The sequence below is a fragment of the Hyperoodon ampullatus genome, assembly GCF_949752795.1.
Source record: "Hyperoodon ampullatus genome assembly, chromosome: 15".
NCBI lineage: Eukaryota > Metazoa > Chordata > Mammalia > Artiodactyla > Ziphiidae > Hyperoodon > Hyperoodon ampullatus.
This window is the reverse complement of record NC_136928.1, coordinates 24,417,557-24,429,573: the sequence shown is the minus strand read 5'-3', so window position 1 is coordinate 24,429,573 and position 12,017 is coordinate 24,417,557. Positions and strand designations below refer to the sequence as shown.

Below are 12,017 nucleotides of genomic sequence, written 5' to 3'. Positions count from 1 at the left end.
CCAGAGTGCAGGCTCAGTAGCTGTGGCGCACGGGCTTAGTTGCTCCGTGGCATGTGGGATCTTCCCGGACCAGGGCTCGAACCGGTGTCCCCTGCATTGGCAGGTGGATTCTTAACCACTGCGCCACCAGGGAAGTCCCCACCATGCAGTTTTAACATTTTTTTCTTATGATGAGAACTTTTAAGATCTATTCTTTTAGCAACTTTCAAACGTGCAACTCAGTATTAATAACTATAGTCACCATGCTGTACATGATATCCCTATGAATTGTTTATTTTATAACTGGAAGTTTGTATCTCTTGACCCTCTTCACCCATTTTGCCCACCTCCACCCTCCCACCCCGCCTCTGACAACCACCTATCTGTTCTTGTTTTTTTTTTTTTTTATGATTTTTGCTTTATGATTATTGGGTTTTTTTTTAATGATTCCACATATAAGTGAGATCATACAGTATTTGTCTTTCTCTGACTTATTTCACTTAGCATAGTGTCCTATCCATGTTGTCATAAATGGCAAGATTCCTGGCTTATGTCTAGCTGAATGATATTCCATTGATATATAGACCACAGTTTTTCATTCATTCATCCGTCGATGGACACTTAGGTTGTTTCCAAAACAGTTTTCTTAAGCACTAGTCCTATATTCTCATGGTTCCATGTCTCAAAGCCATTCAAGTTAAGCAAAACACAACAGTTATTTTTAACAAGTATGAACATTTATTAAGCACCAAGGGTATACTGCACTGGTTGCTATGTAAAAACACAATTATTGACATAGTGTCCCTGCCATTGAGCTTACAATCTAAAATGAAATACAATAACAATGCTGTAAGCCGACCTCTAAATTTCCTTAATTTAGAAATTGCTATTTTGGCAAATAAGTGAGGCAAAATGATCTACCATCAGTTACAATGTTAATAAGGCTTTGAACATGATCCAAAGAACGTTTGACTTGTACCCAAACGTTTTCCCAATTATCTTAGGCTTGGTAAGAAAAAGACCACCTAGAAGTGGTAAACAGTGAATTATTTCAAACTGCCTTGTAGGATTTTAAGCCAAGATTTGCTCACTAGCCGGAGTTTCTCTCGGGCCAGAGGAAGCCGTGCAAAACACCGTAAAGTAAGCAAGTCCGTCCTCTCGTCCACTGACAACTGTTCAGCTCTTCCTCTCCCCACGAGTGAGGGCTCTGTGTCCCCTACAGCAGAGAAGGTATGTGTCTGGATAAAACACCCCACAGCCCTGGAGGTTTAATGAGGCTGACTTGCAGGAAATACGAACTCGTATTTTATGAGAGGGGTGAGCGGTGGGACCTCTGCTACAGGAGAGACGCGAACCGAGCAGCAGTTCAGCCCATGCCTCTTCCCAGTGATCAGAAACACAGGCAAATGGGCGCCTTCTGCTCCAAATTTCTGGTGTGAGAGCATTTAGGAATTGAGCATCGAGACCCCAGACTGAAAACCCTGCACTATTCTGCCTGTATCCACAGTATAGTATTTAATAAATACTTTGAAGATTTTTGTTGCTGGTCATATATTAGCTGACAAAGGCACGCTGAAGGGATTCTGATTCTTGCTGTCAAATGCAAAGACAGTTTCAGACTTCTAAGCACAGTCTTAAACTATATATTGATTATCTTCAATCACTGATAATTCTTTGAACTCTAAAAGAACACTAAAAAATAAAGCAATTGGTTATAAATTAACTGAAATACAGCTTACTCTGTAAAGTGCATGCACAAATGTTTAAAAAATACATGCATACAAATATTTTAATGGCAGACTGGTAGCATCCTGAGATTTTTTTTTTTTTAATGGTAAAACAGTATTTCAGCAATTTTTGGAAAAACCAATAATTTTCCCCTAAGTCCATCTTGGCAATTTTCTTTTACATGATAACATAGCAGCAGCAACATTTAAAAAATGTTCACAAAATTTGCTTTGCATACAGGTTTATCAGGAAAGACTGGTCCAGAAACTTCAGGATAAAACTTTTTACAAAGTAAAGTAATTCACTACTTTTGACCTAAAATTGATACTTAAACATTCCTCTTCCAATTTAAAAGTGTCATTTATGCCTCCTACTTATAGTAAATAAAATCTAATTATGAGATTTGTAATGAAAAATTTGAAACACACATCAACATCCTTCTCTTCTAGTAAGATTACAGAAATTAATTTCAATGTGTTTCCCCAAAAAGTGAAAAAAAGTTTAACATATAATCATAGCTGTGGTAAATGAATTTGAGTTTACAAATCTCAGTCAGTGCACTTGCTTTTAGTTTGTAAGGTGTGAAACAGCTAGAATTCCTGATTAATGTATGTATTTTTCTAAGGCAAGGCAAGTTCATTTATGTATAAAGCACAGATATTAGCTGGTTATAAAGGCAATATGAGCAATACATATACATTCACTTTTTTTTAAAGTGATACATTCCAAACTACATAACATTTAATTTCATGTCCTATTCTAAGACTACATCTTTGACCTTAACCTTAGAAGCATAATTGATGTAATACATTAAAAAATACTTCATTTCCCCAATATTATAAAGTATACTGTATTTTCAAATACCTAGTATAAATTTTTTTGTACAAAATTTAAAAAGGAATACTATCAGCTAACTATAACTACTATGATAAGTAACTGTATGAAGAAGTTCACAAGGAGAACAAAATATAAAACTAAGCACAGTCATTACGGCATTTATAACCCTAACAGCAAAAACCCCCAAATCACGTACTTCTGAATGTACTTGCTTCTTATCTTAGTAATGTGTATATTCATTTCACAGCCACTAGTTTGATAAATGTACTAAGATTCTGTAAGGTCTGTTTTTCTTGGTTGGTTGTTTTTCTTTCTTATATCCTCCCCCAAACTGCAGTTGCAATTAATTTGCTTTTGAATACAAAGTAAAATAGTGTTTATATTTTTTATCTGAGTCATGTAAAAGCTGACTCCTTACTTTCATTTTTAAAAGTTATACTTAACTTTTTGGACCTCAATTAAAATTTAACATTTAACCATGTTTCTTTTGCTATTAAGTATAGTTGACATTTCAAATTGATAAGGGTTACTAACAAAGGCAAATTTTGATCTCATCCATGTTTTAAATATGATTACACAAACTTTTTTTAATGAGAAAAAGGAGATGAAGAAAACCATTCAATAGGTCCTCTTCACTCTCAACTATTTTGCGATACAGCTTTAAGTAAGGGTGTATCAGGTCAACCAATGTTGTAATCTCTTATCTTTGCATAGAAGAGAAAAAATAAAATGAAGTTATTTCCTTCCTAAGGTCTCAGCTAGCTTCTTAAGTCTTTTTTTCAGCTCCAACGGGAATTTCTCATAGCACTTCTTACAGACTGGCTTCATGTCAAACTCCACAAACTTATTCCTAAAGATAACAACAATAATAATGAAAAAGAAATTAGTGGAAATGTAGTCAACATTTGTATATAGACAGACAAATAATGTGCAGTAACTTTACTGAAGTAAATGAAGACACTATGCATATTACATCTATATTCGTATTAGCAAAAAACTATAATTCTAATCTCAATTCTAATCATTATGGTAAACATAAAAAATTCACAATATCATTTGAAGGAAGTTGCCCTTGTAAATTGATCTTGTACATCTATCTAATACAGAATGGATATTATCGATCCATTTTAGTCTGTGCTAAGTATATAGGGAATATAATGTAAATAAAATTCAGATAATTAAAGTCAATCACATTTTAAAGTACCATGAGAGCACTTTTAAAGAACAGTCATTCAAAGCAAAGAACTATATTTCTGTAATTTGAACGATCCTCTCTTTACTGAAGGCAAAATCATCTTACTTATTAGTATTTTATATCATGTAGCTGTGAGGTTTCATCTTTCCTGGCCTCCCATCCCCACAACAACAAGAAGAAGCATCTTGAAAAAAATCTAACATAATATATAGGTTATTTTGGTTGGCTGTCTGACAGAAAGCTTTAAATCACTTTTCAAGAGCACAAGTGGACTAGGTGGTCACATCTGTGACCTGTGGTCTGTGGTCACATCTGTGAACGGCGTATATACGGAGAACTCAACTCTTTTTTAAAAGCCAGGGCAATACACACTCTCAATTCACTTGTAAAACAATTGTGGACAGGTGTTGAGATGGCCTCCTAGCTATGGGTGATACATCTCCAGCTGACAGTTATGAGGGCTTATCACCGTTGAAATCATGGGTCCTTAATTGTGAATGGAGCAAATGCAGAATTTTACAACTTGCTCATTTTCTGTGAAATTACGTTTAGGAAGCATTTGTGGGACAGGTCCAGTGATACACTGTCAGCTGTGACAAATTATTATATCTGCTGATATAATTTTAAAGAACAACATTAATGACAAAGTTAATTCCTGACCACACATTTAAAGGGAAAAATCTTTTAAAGCACCACATGGGAATTATTTTCTACTGTTTTTCAGAGATCCTAATGCTGACAGTTATTCAAATGATGTTACATCTCAACTGGCAATTTGATTTAAATAGTACCATTGAGTTAAAAGTTCTCCCAAAGTCTTCTTAGAACAAAAGCTATTAAAACCACCATGTTTTTGATGAAAGAAATAAATTATCCCTGCTCCCAGAGATAATGCTAAACAAACCTTATGTTGTTTTAATCTTATATCTGAATTTTAATTCCTCTTTCACTTTAAACAATAAAAAAATTTTAGAGCTCAGAACACAATGGTACTATGAAGGAACTGGGACAATCATGCTAGCAATTCAAGAGAATTCAGAAGATTGAAATATTTCCCATAAAAATCAGGAATACAACTGAGTTTGAAAACATCAAGAAAATGAGTTCATAACCAGCAGCATGTGGGCAGTGAATGAAAGCACATATACACACACCAGAGATGCCGTATCTTATTATGTACCTTAGAAGGTCTCTGCTTAGACAGGAAACATGCTGAGAGGATTCAGTTTAATATAGAACTTAGAACATGCAACACTGGAATTGATCAAATTATATTATTTTAGGCAAAGAAACCCAAAACCAGGATTTTAAAAGCTGCAATTATCAGACAAGAATACTTTGAAACTTTTCCAGTATCTATTAGGAGATTAGAATTCTTCCCTTTGAATCCACTGGAAAAAGAAAAAAGAAATCTATACCATATTGTGATTTAAAAAACGAGCTGAGAGAGTCTACAGGTTCAGAGACAAAAGTGAAGTACAAGCCAGTGTTAAGTGTGAACCCTTCTCAAGGTGTGTAACTTTAATAATTAGGCAAAAGGACCAGCTCTACATGGGACAAATGCTTCTATTTCAATCTCTCGTGGCTACAGATACATGCCCGAAAGTAACGAAAAAAGCAAAAGACAAAAAACAGAATGAAAACATATTCTAAAGGACTAACCAAAGGAGAAAGCAGTGAAAATGATGACACAGGGATAGAAAAGTTTACAAACAGACTGGCTTTTTCTTTTTCTGCTTGTCCTTATCCTTTGCTTCTCTCTCCCGTTTGGCAAGTCGCCTCTTAAATTCTTCTGGCATTTTCTCGTAACAGTGTTTGCAGACTGGTTTTAGATCAATTTCAACAAACTTATCCCTTTGCGCAGGACAGAGAAGGAACAGGAGAAAACAGGGAACAATTAAAGGAAGAAGCTTTGCTCTTAGAAGGCCTGAACAGAAAGAAGAAATAAGGCATCAGATCATTCTTTTTAAACTCTGTTAACAACGTCCCCCAAGCGTTCGTCGCAGGGCTCGCGGGAGCCGAGGGCAGACTTACTTGAGCGTTAACTTGGCGCTGCAGGTGGAACAGGCAAAGCAGTGCACGCACCAGGCCTTGTTGAGGGCGGAGACCACTAGGGGACAGGAGGGGGACCGTCACTCGCCGCACCCACCCTTCCCGGGGTGGGTGCCCTCCTCAAGGGCTTTTCTCACCAAAGAGCCACACACAGCACTAAAAATCTCAGTGCCATTAACTGACGCTCACAGGACCAGTCGACGTTATTCATTAATTTATCTCATCCCGTTGTCAGAACACACAACCCCAGCTCTGCATTTGTCTCCCACGACTGTAGGCTTCCCCTTAGGGAAGATCACCATTGCCTTTTCAACCCGTGTTGGTGGTTCATGTTTTCTTCTCCCGTGAGGCATCCGAACCGGCAGGTACCAGGTCTTCACGCCCACACCCCCCAGCCCCGCCCCAACTGCCAAGCTGTGACGGTGCGGCCCAGCTTTCCTAGCACAGCAGGTAATTAAAACGAAGTCCAGACACTGACTCACTGGCCTGCAGGAGCCTGTCTTCCAAGCCAACACTAAGGCAAGAGCTTCCCTCCCCTGGCAGCTGCCTCCCGTGGGCGGGGGTAAGATTTATTCCCAAAGGCGCTAGAGATCACTTTCCTGAACCCACCCCTTCGTGAAGGGCACACGGGCAGTGTTTCAGAAAGCATTTGCCGAGTTAGGCTCTCTGCTCAGAGGCTGAAGCAGGAATGTTTGCGACTTCGCCAGGAAGCTTCTGGCAGAACTTGCTGCGCCTGTTGGCAAACACAGCTGCTTCCTTCCTGTCCACATCAATCAGGGACGAGGGGGCGGGCCCTGGAAACACCTAGATATGACTGCCAGGGTGCAGGGGACCCTTCCTAAGTGCTCCCAAGAAACATGCCCTGCAGCTTCCAGAAGGAGGGACTGCACGGAGAAGAGGCCTTGGGGTCAGCCGCTCCTATGGTAACGACCGGACCCCTAAGGCACTGGCTTAGAGCATCACCATGAACGAGCAACAAGCCCACCTCTTAGGAGTTAGCATCTCCCTGCTAGAGAATACTTGGGAAATATGCAAAGAAAGAGGAAAAGTAACTGATAACGATCACATTCCAAACAACCTTTTTCAATCTTCACGTGACCCAAGGGTTTTTGTGTCAAAACGGTGCCCTACAGGTTAAAATCCCTGCAGGTACTTACCATCACCTTCTATAACACGGTTGCAGTGGAAACAAACATCACCAAATAGCTGAAAATGAAAAGAAAAAAAAAAAAAGTAAAGATGTGTTACAACTAAGTATCAGAACACCAAACACTTCATATAAATAATTTCAGTTCTTTGTACAACTTAAAAACACACAGCTGGCTACCTAAACCCAGAATTTGCCATTACTAGAGAGAGAATCAGTAAAAGTTCACTGACTAGTTTTTACTTCCTACAATGAAAAGAATTTATTCTTCATCATGATCAAAAACAAACAAAGGCTCTGGAAATGTTCTGGATTTCAGGAAGCTAAAGGAGCATGAAAACCCTACACTGGGTCTGGTACTGGAGTGGAAAAAGGCCAGAAGGACTTTATTGGGTCAAGTGACAGCACTGGAATGGACAGATTGAAGTAATCAGTACAGATAACCATGGTTACAGAAGAGATTCCCGTATTCTTGGGAAATGTACACTGAAGTACTTAGGGGTAAAGGACCATGGGGAACTCATCATCAAATGCTTCTGAAAAAACACGCATGTGTTTATATGTGTACATAAATTTGTATATAAGGAAACGTGCATTCACGTAAGTGTCATCTTCATAGATAGGGCAGGACACACACATGCTGAAGCAGGTAGTAAACCTGAGTAAGACAGGTAGGTATTTTCTTTGTATATTTTTATTTTACAACCTTTCTGCGAGCCTGAAATGATTTTCCAAATAAAATGTTAAAAAGCAATCGCTATAGCCCAACGTACATTTTCCCAGAGCTCTCCTTGTACTTAAGCATTGAGAAGCTCAAGCTCATACATGTGTGTGTAGTATTCCACGAGCCCCGTCACTACCTGGTTGTAGTGGGTTTCACAGTACGCCAGGCCCTTCCTCTCATAATGGCGATGTCCGAGAAACGGTTTCTCACACTTGGCACAAACAAAATGCTGAAAGAAATTGCGTTAGGTCATACTTGGGTTGCTGTGTTTTATTTACACAGTGAAGCAAAACCCCAAAGCTGAAGTAGCTCAGAGGAGATCCATGACAGCCTGGGGTGCTTATGTCATTTGGGCCACAGGTGACCCTGTAGTGCATCCAGCCTTCGTCCAGGCATCCGGAGGCGTAGACGCGACAGCACAGAGTGAGAACAGAGGTGAACGTGGGGACACATCTCTGGGCTGGACCAGGACACCTCCTGCCTCAAGGATCTAGGAACCAAGAGCACTGCTCGCCTCGTCACTTGGAGGTCACAGAGCCGTGCAGAGTCTATGTTCTTCGTCTTCCACGAGGTCCACATTCACCCCTCAGCATCTCCCAGCCTCGCCAGCGCACCTGAGCCTCGGGCGTGCAAGGGACCCGGTCACCCCTCCGCAGGGAACTCACCTCCACGTGCCACTGCTTGCCCATGGCATTCACCACACGCCCTTCGATGGGCCGGCGGCAGGCGCCACAGATGGGGACCCCCATCTTGTCGTGGCACGGCAAGCAGTACAGCTCCCCCTTCAGCTCCCGGGCGTCGGCGGTCAGCTCCTTCCTGCCCACGAGAAAGGGACCAGCTGAGCAGCACCACCGCAAGGAAGGCAGGCAACCGGTGCGGCCCATGTGCCTCCGAGAAGGTTTCCGAAGAGAACCCACAACAACCCCTGTAGCTGCTTTTCTCCCCCTTGGAGGTGGTCATAGTAGTCTGAGCAAGAGGCTTGAACAGGCTTCAGATTCGTATCCAAACATCAACATCATTCACTGTTGATAAGCCGGACACACACCACCACGCCGGCCACAGTTACCGTCCCCTGTCTGCTGTCACTTTAGAGTCCCTCATCTTCCTTAAAAAGCTGGGGAGGGGGATCCCAGTCGTGAGGACAGACCCGCCGATATTATCTTCCCAAAATAACCGAGGAGTTTGGAGACTAGTTCTACTTACTGACACTCACTAGCAAGCTGCTAAGAGTAGTTTTAGGTTAATAGAAAATACACAGACGAAATGCTCAGACTGTTCCTCTTCCAAATGCTTAAGTTCACTACTATTGTCAGCCTCCTGAGTCAATAAACAGAGATGGCCCCAAATCAAGATGAATTTCATCGGTTTTAAAAGATTCTTTAGAAGTGCTCATGAAAAATGAACCGAGGGAGGACAGGCAAGAGAACGAGATAAGGTAGAAACTGAACTCCCGAAAGAAGCTGTTTGTCAGCCTTCACCTCAGCTCTCCACTCCCTACCATAAACTTAGCACTGATGGTCATGCTGACTACAGTAAAGTATCTTTTCCATTAAGTTCTTATATTAGATGGCAGATTCCGAAGCTCATAGCCTAACAATTTATCATGAGCTTTTGAGGGGAAAAAAAAAAACTCCCTTTAGGTGTAAATACAGCAAAAGTAACAAATGTAATTTAAGATAACACTCTAATTGTCACACCCTGTTATGCACGTACGAAGATAAGACCTTTTTAAGTTTTTTGTTTGTGGGGGGGATCCTGTATCGGAAGAACACAGTGATGAAAAACAGTTGTGGGAATCATTAGGGATATTTTCATATGAGCTGACTATTTAAAGGTATGTGTATACATTCATGTGTACACGCACACACACAAATGTGGCAACATGTTGCCTGGTGAAACTGAACGAAGGGTATGGCAGTTCTCTATGTGTTAGTCTCCTGACTCTTCTACAGGTTTAACGTTTTCCAGATTAAAAGTTGAAGGAAACCGATTTGGGTGCCAGAGTAACAGAAAGACTCTAGATCAGTGTGATCACTGGTTCCCTCTATGTGTACAACGAGAAGGAAGACACTGCAATACCCGCAGTTGGCACAGTTGAAGTGGTCTGGATGGTAGGGGTCGTTCTTGAATATCAGAGGCTGCTCGTCAATGATGGCATGACACTTCTGGCAGATGTATTTCCCGAGGCCTCGGGCTTTCTCTCGGTTATGGCAGGGGCGACACAGATGTCTAAACAGACAGAGCCAAAACTGTTTTAGAAACTTAAATTTAAAATCTAAGGTTCTTCCTAATAATTAAAAAAGAAAAAAGATTCCCATATCTATGAAAAGAAATTAAAGAAACCATTTCTTTAAACATCACCGCTGGGCTTAAAAGAGCAGAACCGAGCCCCGACTTTTCACACGGAAAGTTATTTATCCCTCCCAGAGGACCAGACTGATGGCTGAGAAACTCCCTGCGGTAGCCTCTCCCGCAGACGCCGGGCCCCACACCCCACCTCCGTGTCCGAGGCCCCAGGGAGCACGCGCTACCGCGGAGCGCCACTGCCCACCCGTGCCCGACAGGTGACAGGGTGCCCTGCTCCTACCTCCCGGCGCTCTTGACAAACCCGATGTCTGCCAGGACCCCCTGGCAGAGGTCACAGCGGAAACACTCGGGGTGCCAGCTGTTGTTCATGGCCTTGATCACTCGGCCGATGATGAATTCCCCTGCAGAGAGGAGCGCACGGGCTGCAGCGCGGCTTCGCCGCCTTCAGCCGCCGCTGGCAAAACACCTGCCCCTTTCCCCACGTGTGCGGCTCCCGCACAAAGCGCTACGTTAGAAAAGTGCTTCCGTGTCATCTGAGTCCTTGTTTTGGGTTCTGTAGCTGCCACGCTTTCAGGCTGTCTATCACATCTCTGAATCTGCTTTTCCAGAGGAGGTACCGGGCTCTCTCTCTCCCTAAGGTCTTTTTGGTTTTTTCTGGTCATAGACACGGAAAACAGAAATCCACCGCATGTTTTCTTGTACCACATACTTAATTGCTTCCTTCATTCAACCTTGTCAGCATGCTACTCGGTGTCCCCAGTCTCTCCTGCTGTGTGACACGCAGGCCACCCCTGCACGTCTCAAGGTTCCCGCTGAGGCCGCCCGGGCTGCACTGAGAGGGAAGAAAGGAATCCTACGGGGCATCGAACAGAAGTCCGGTGAGTCCTGGGCTTACCTTCACCCTACAGGCCCTGAGAAGCGTCACTAACATTACTGACGGGAAGAGGGCTGACAAAGCACCGCGCCTGCACGCTTTTGTTCCTACGAGCACGTGCTATGAGGTCGTTCTGAAGGAAACTTACTTTTCACATGCACTGGGCAGTGAAACTTACCACACTGGTGACAGCAGGGTGCAAAGAGCATCTGAAAGTCATGTTCACAGTACTTCCTTCCTTCAAACTGAAACAGAAAGTACCAGCGACTTGTAAATAGGAAGCAATCCCGGGATGAATGGAATTTTTCTGCGGAGACTGTAGGAAAGAGGTTTCTGGACTAGAGCTCTGCCCAGAATCTGTAACCCTCCTGAGATACGTAAAGGCAGATACACTTTGGTACCTTCCCAGCACCTAGCATGGGCACAGGAAAGACCCGCTGAGGCCAGAACTGATCCTCTGCCCCCAGAGAAGGGTGAGCTCCTCCACACTGGCTCCACCTGGAGGGTTCAGACAAGAGCCACAGACACCCCCCCGGAAAATGTGCACAGACGTACAAACCTCCCCCCACATTGAGAATACGTACTTACGAACAGTAAATATGTTAGCATATTTTTTTAAAAAATATAAACATTTTTAAATGGGGCCAAAACCCGTTTTAAAAAATATTCTTTTCCTACAGGTGGAAAATTTATCCTTCATTTCTCTCCTTGACCTGTTTTCCTTTCATTTCCCCCCAAAAGTTTTATGCTACAATACTTTTTCCACCAAGGTCTTTAACTGATCATCCTACCGTATTTCTCTGCAATTAAAATGTATTGTGAAACTTTAAAATTTGTTTTACTTTCCAAATCCATAGGCCCTAAAGGTTAACATTCTTTTTCTTCTGGATTAAGTTATCATTACAATGATTATTGGTATACAAATGATGAAAACATAAGTATGTTACAAATGTTACATTTTATTCACTATTTAATTATTTACATGAGAAGCAAACCCTAATGAGATGAGCAGGGCCACTCTTTACCCTCACCATTATTTCATGCTTCCATGGATAAAGATGACTGACCACTGGAAGACTCAGGGTTCAACATTAATTCTAGATTTATTTTCTATTTTGGGGGCTGCTTGTACCCTTTTCACGTAAATAAGTCGTGGGAATTATATAATGCGTCC

At 41.9% G+C, this 12,017-nt stretch overlaps 1 protein-coding gene across 5 annotated transcripts in view; it reads right to left on the bottom strand.

Annotated features, from left to right (window-relative positions):
- Positions 1 to 3,279: 3,279 nt before the first annotated feature.
- Positions 3,280 to 12,017, bottom strand: part of LIMS1 (LIM zinc finger domain containing 1) — a gene marked incomplete at both ends in the record, with an annotated part of 98,401 nt that continues 89,663 nt past the window's right edge. For 3 of the 5 annotated variants that reach the window (XM_079721176.1, XM_079721174.1, XM_079721178.1), the window contains 8 exons: positions 5,446 to 5,593; positions 5,774 to 5,849; positions 6,949 to 6,997; positions 7,799 to 7,891; positions 8,328 to 8,478; positions 9,742 to 9,891; positions 10,250 to 10,370; positions 11,022 to 11,088. In XM_079721176.1, coding sequence (XP_079577302.1) covers positions 5,446 to 5,593; positions 5,774 to 5,849; positions 6,949 to 6,997; positions 7,799 to 7,891; positions 8,328 to 8,478; positions 9,742 to 9,891; positions 10,250 to 10,370; positions 11,022 to 11,088 — 855 coding nt within the window. Of the gene's footprint in view, positions 3,395 to 5,445; positions 5,594 to 5,773; positions 5,850 to 6,948; positions 6,998 to 7,798; positions 7,892 to 8,327; positions 8,479 to 9,741; positions 9,892 to 10,249; positions 10,371 to 11,021; positions 11,089 to 12,017 lie in introns of those variants that run through there. The other 2 variants (XM_079721177.1, XM_079721175.1) reach the window with 1 other exon arrangement.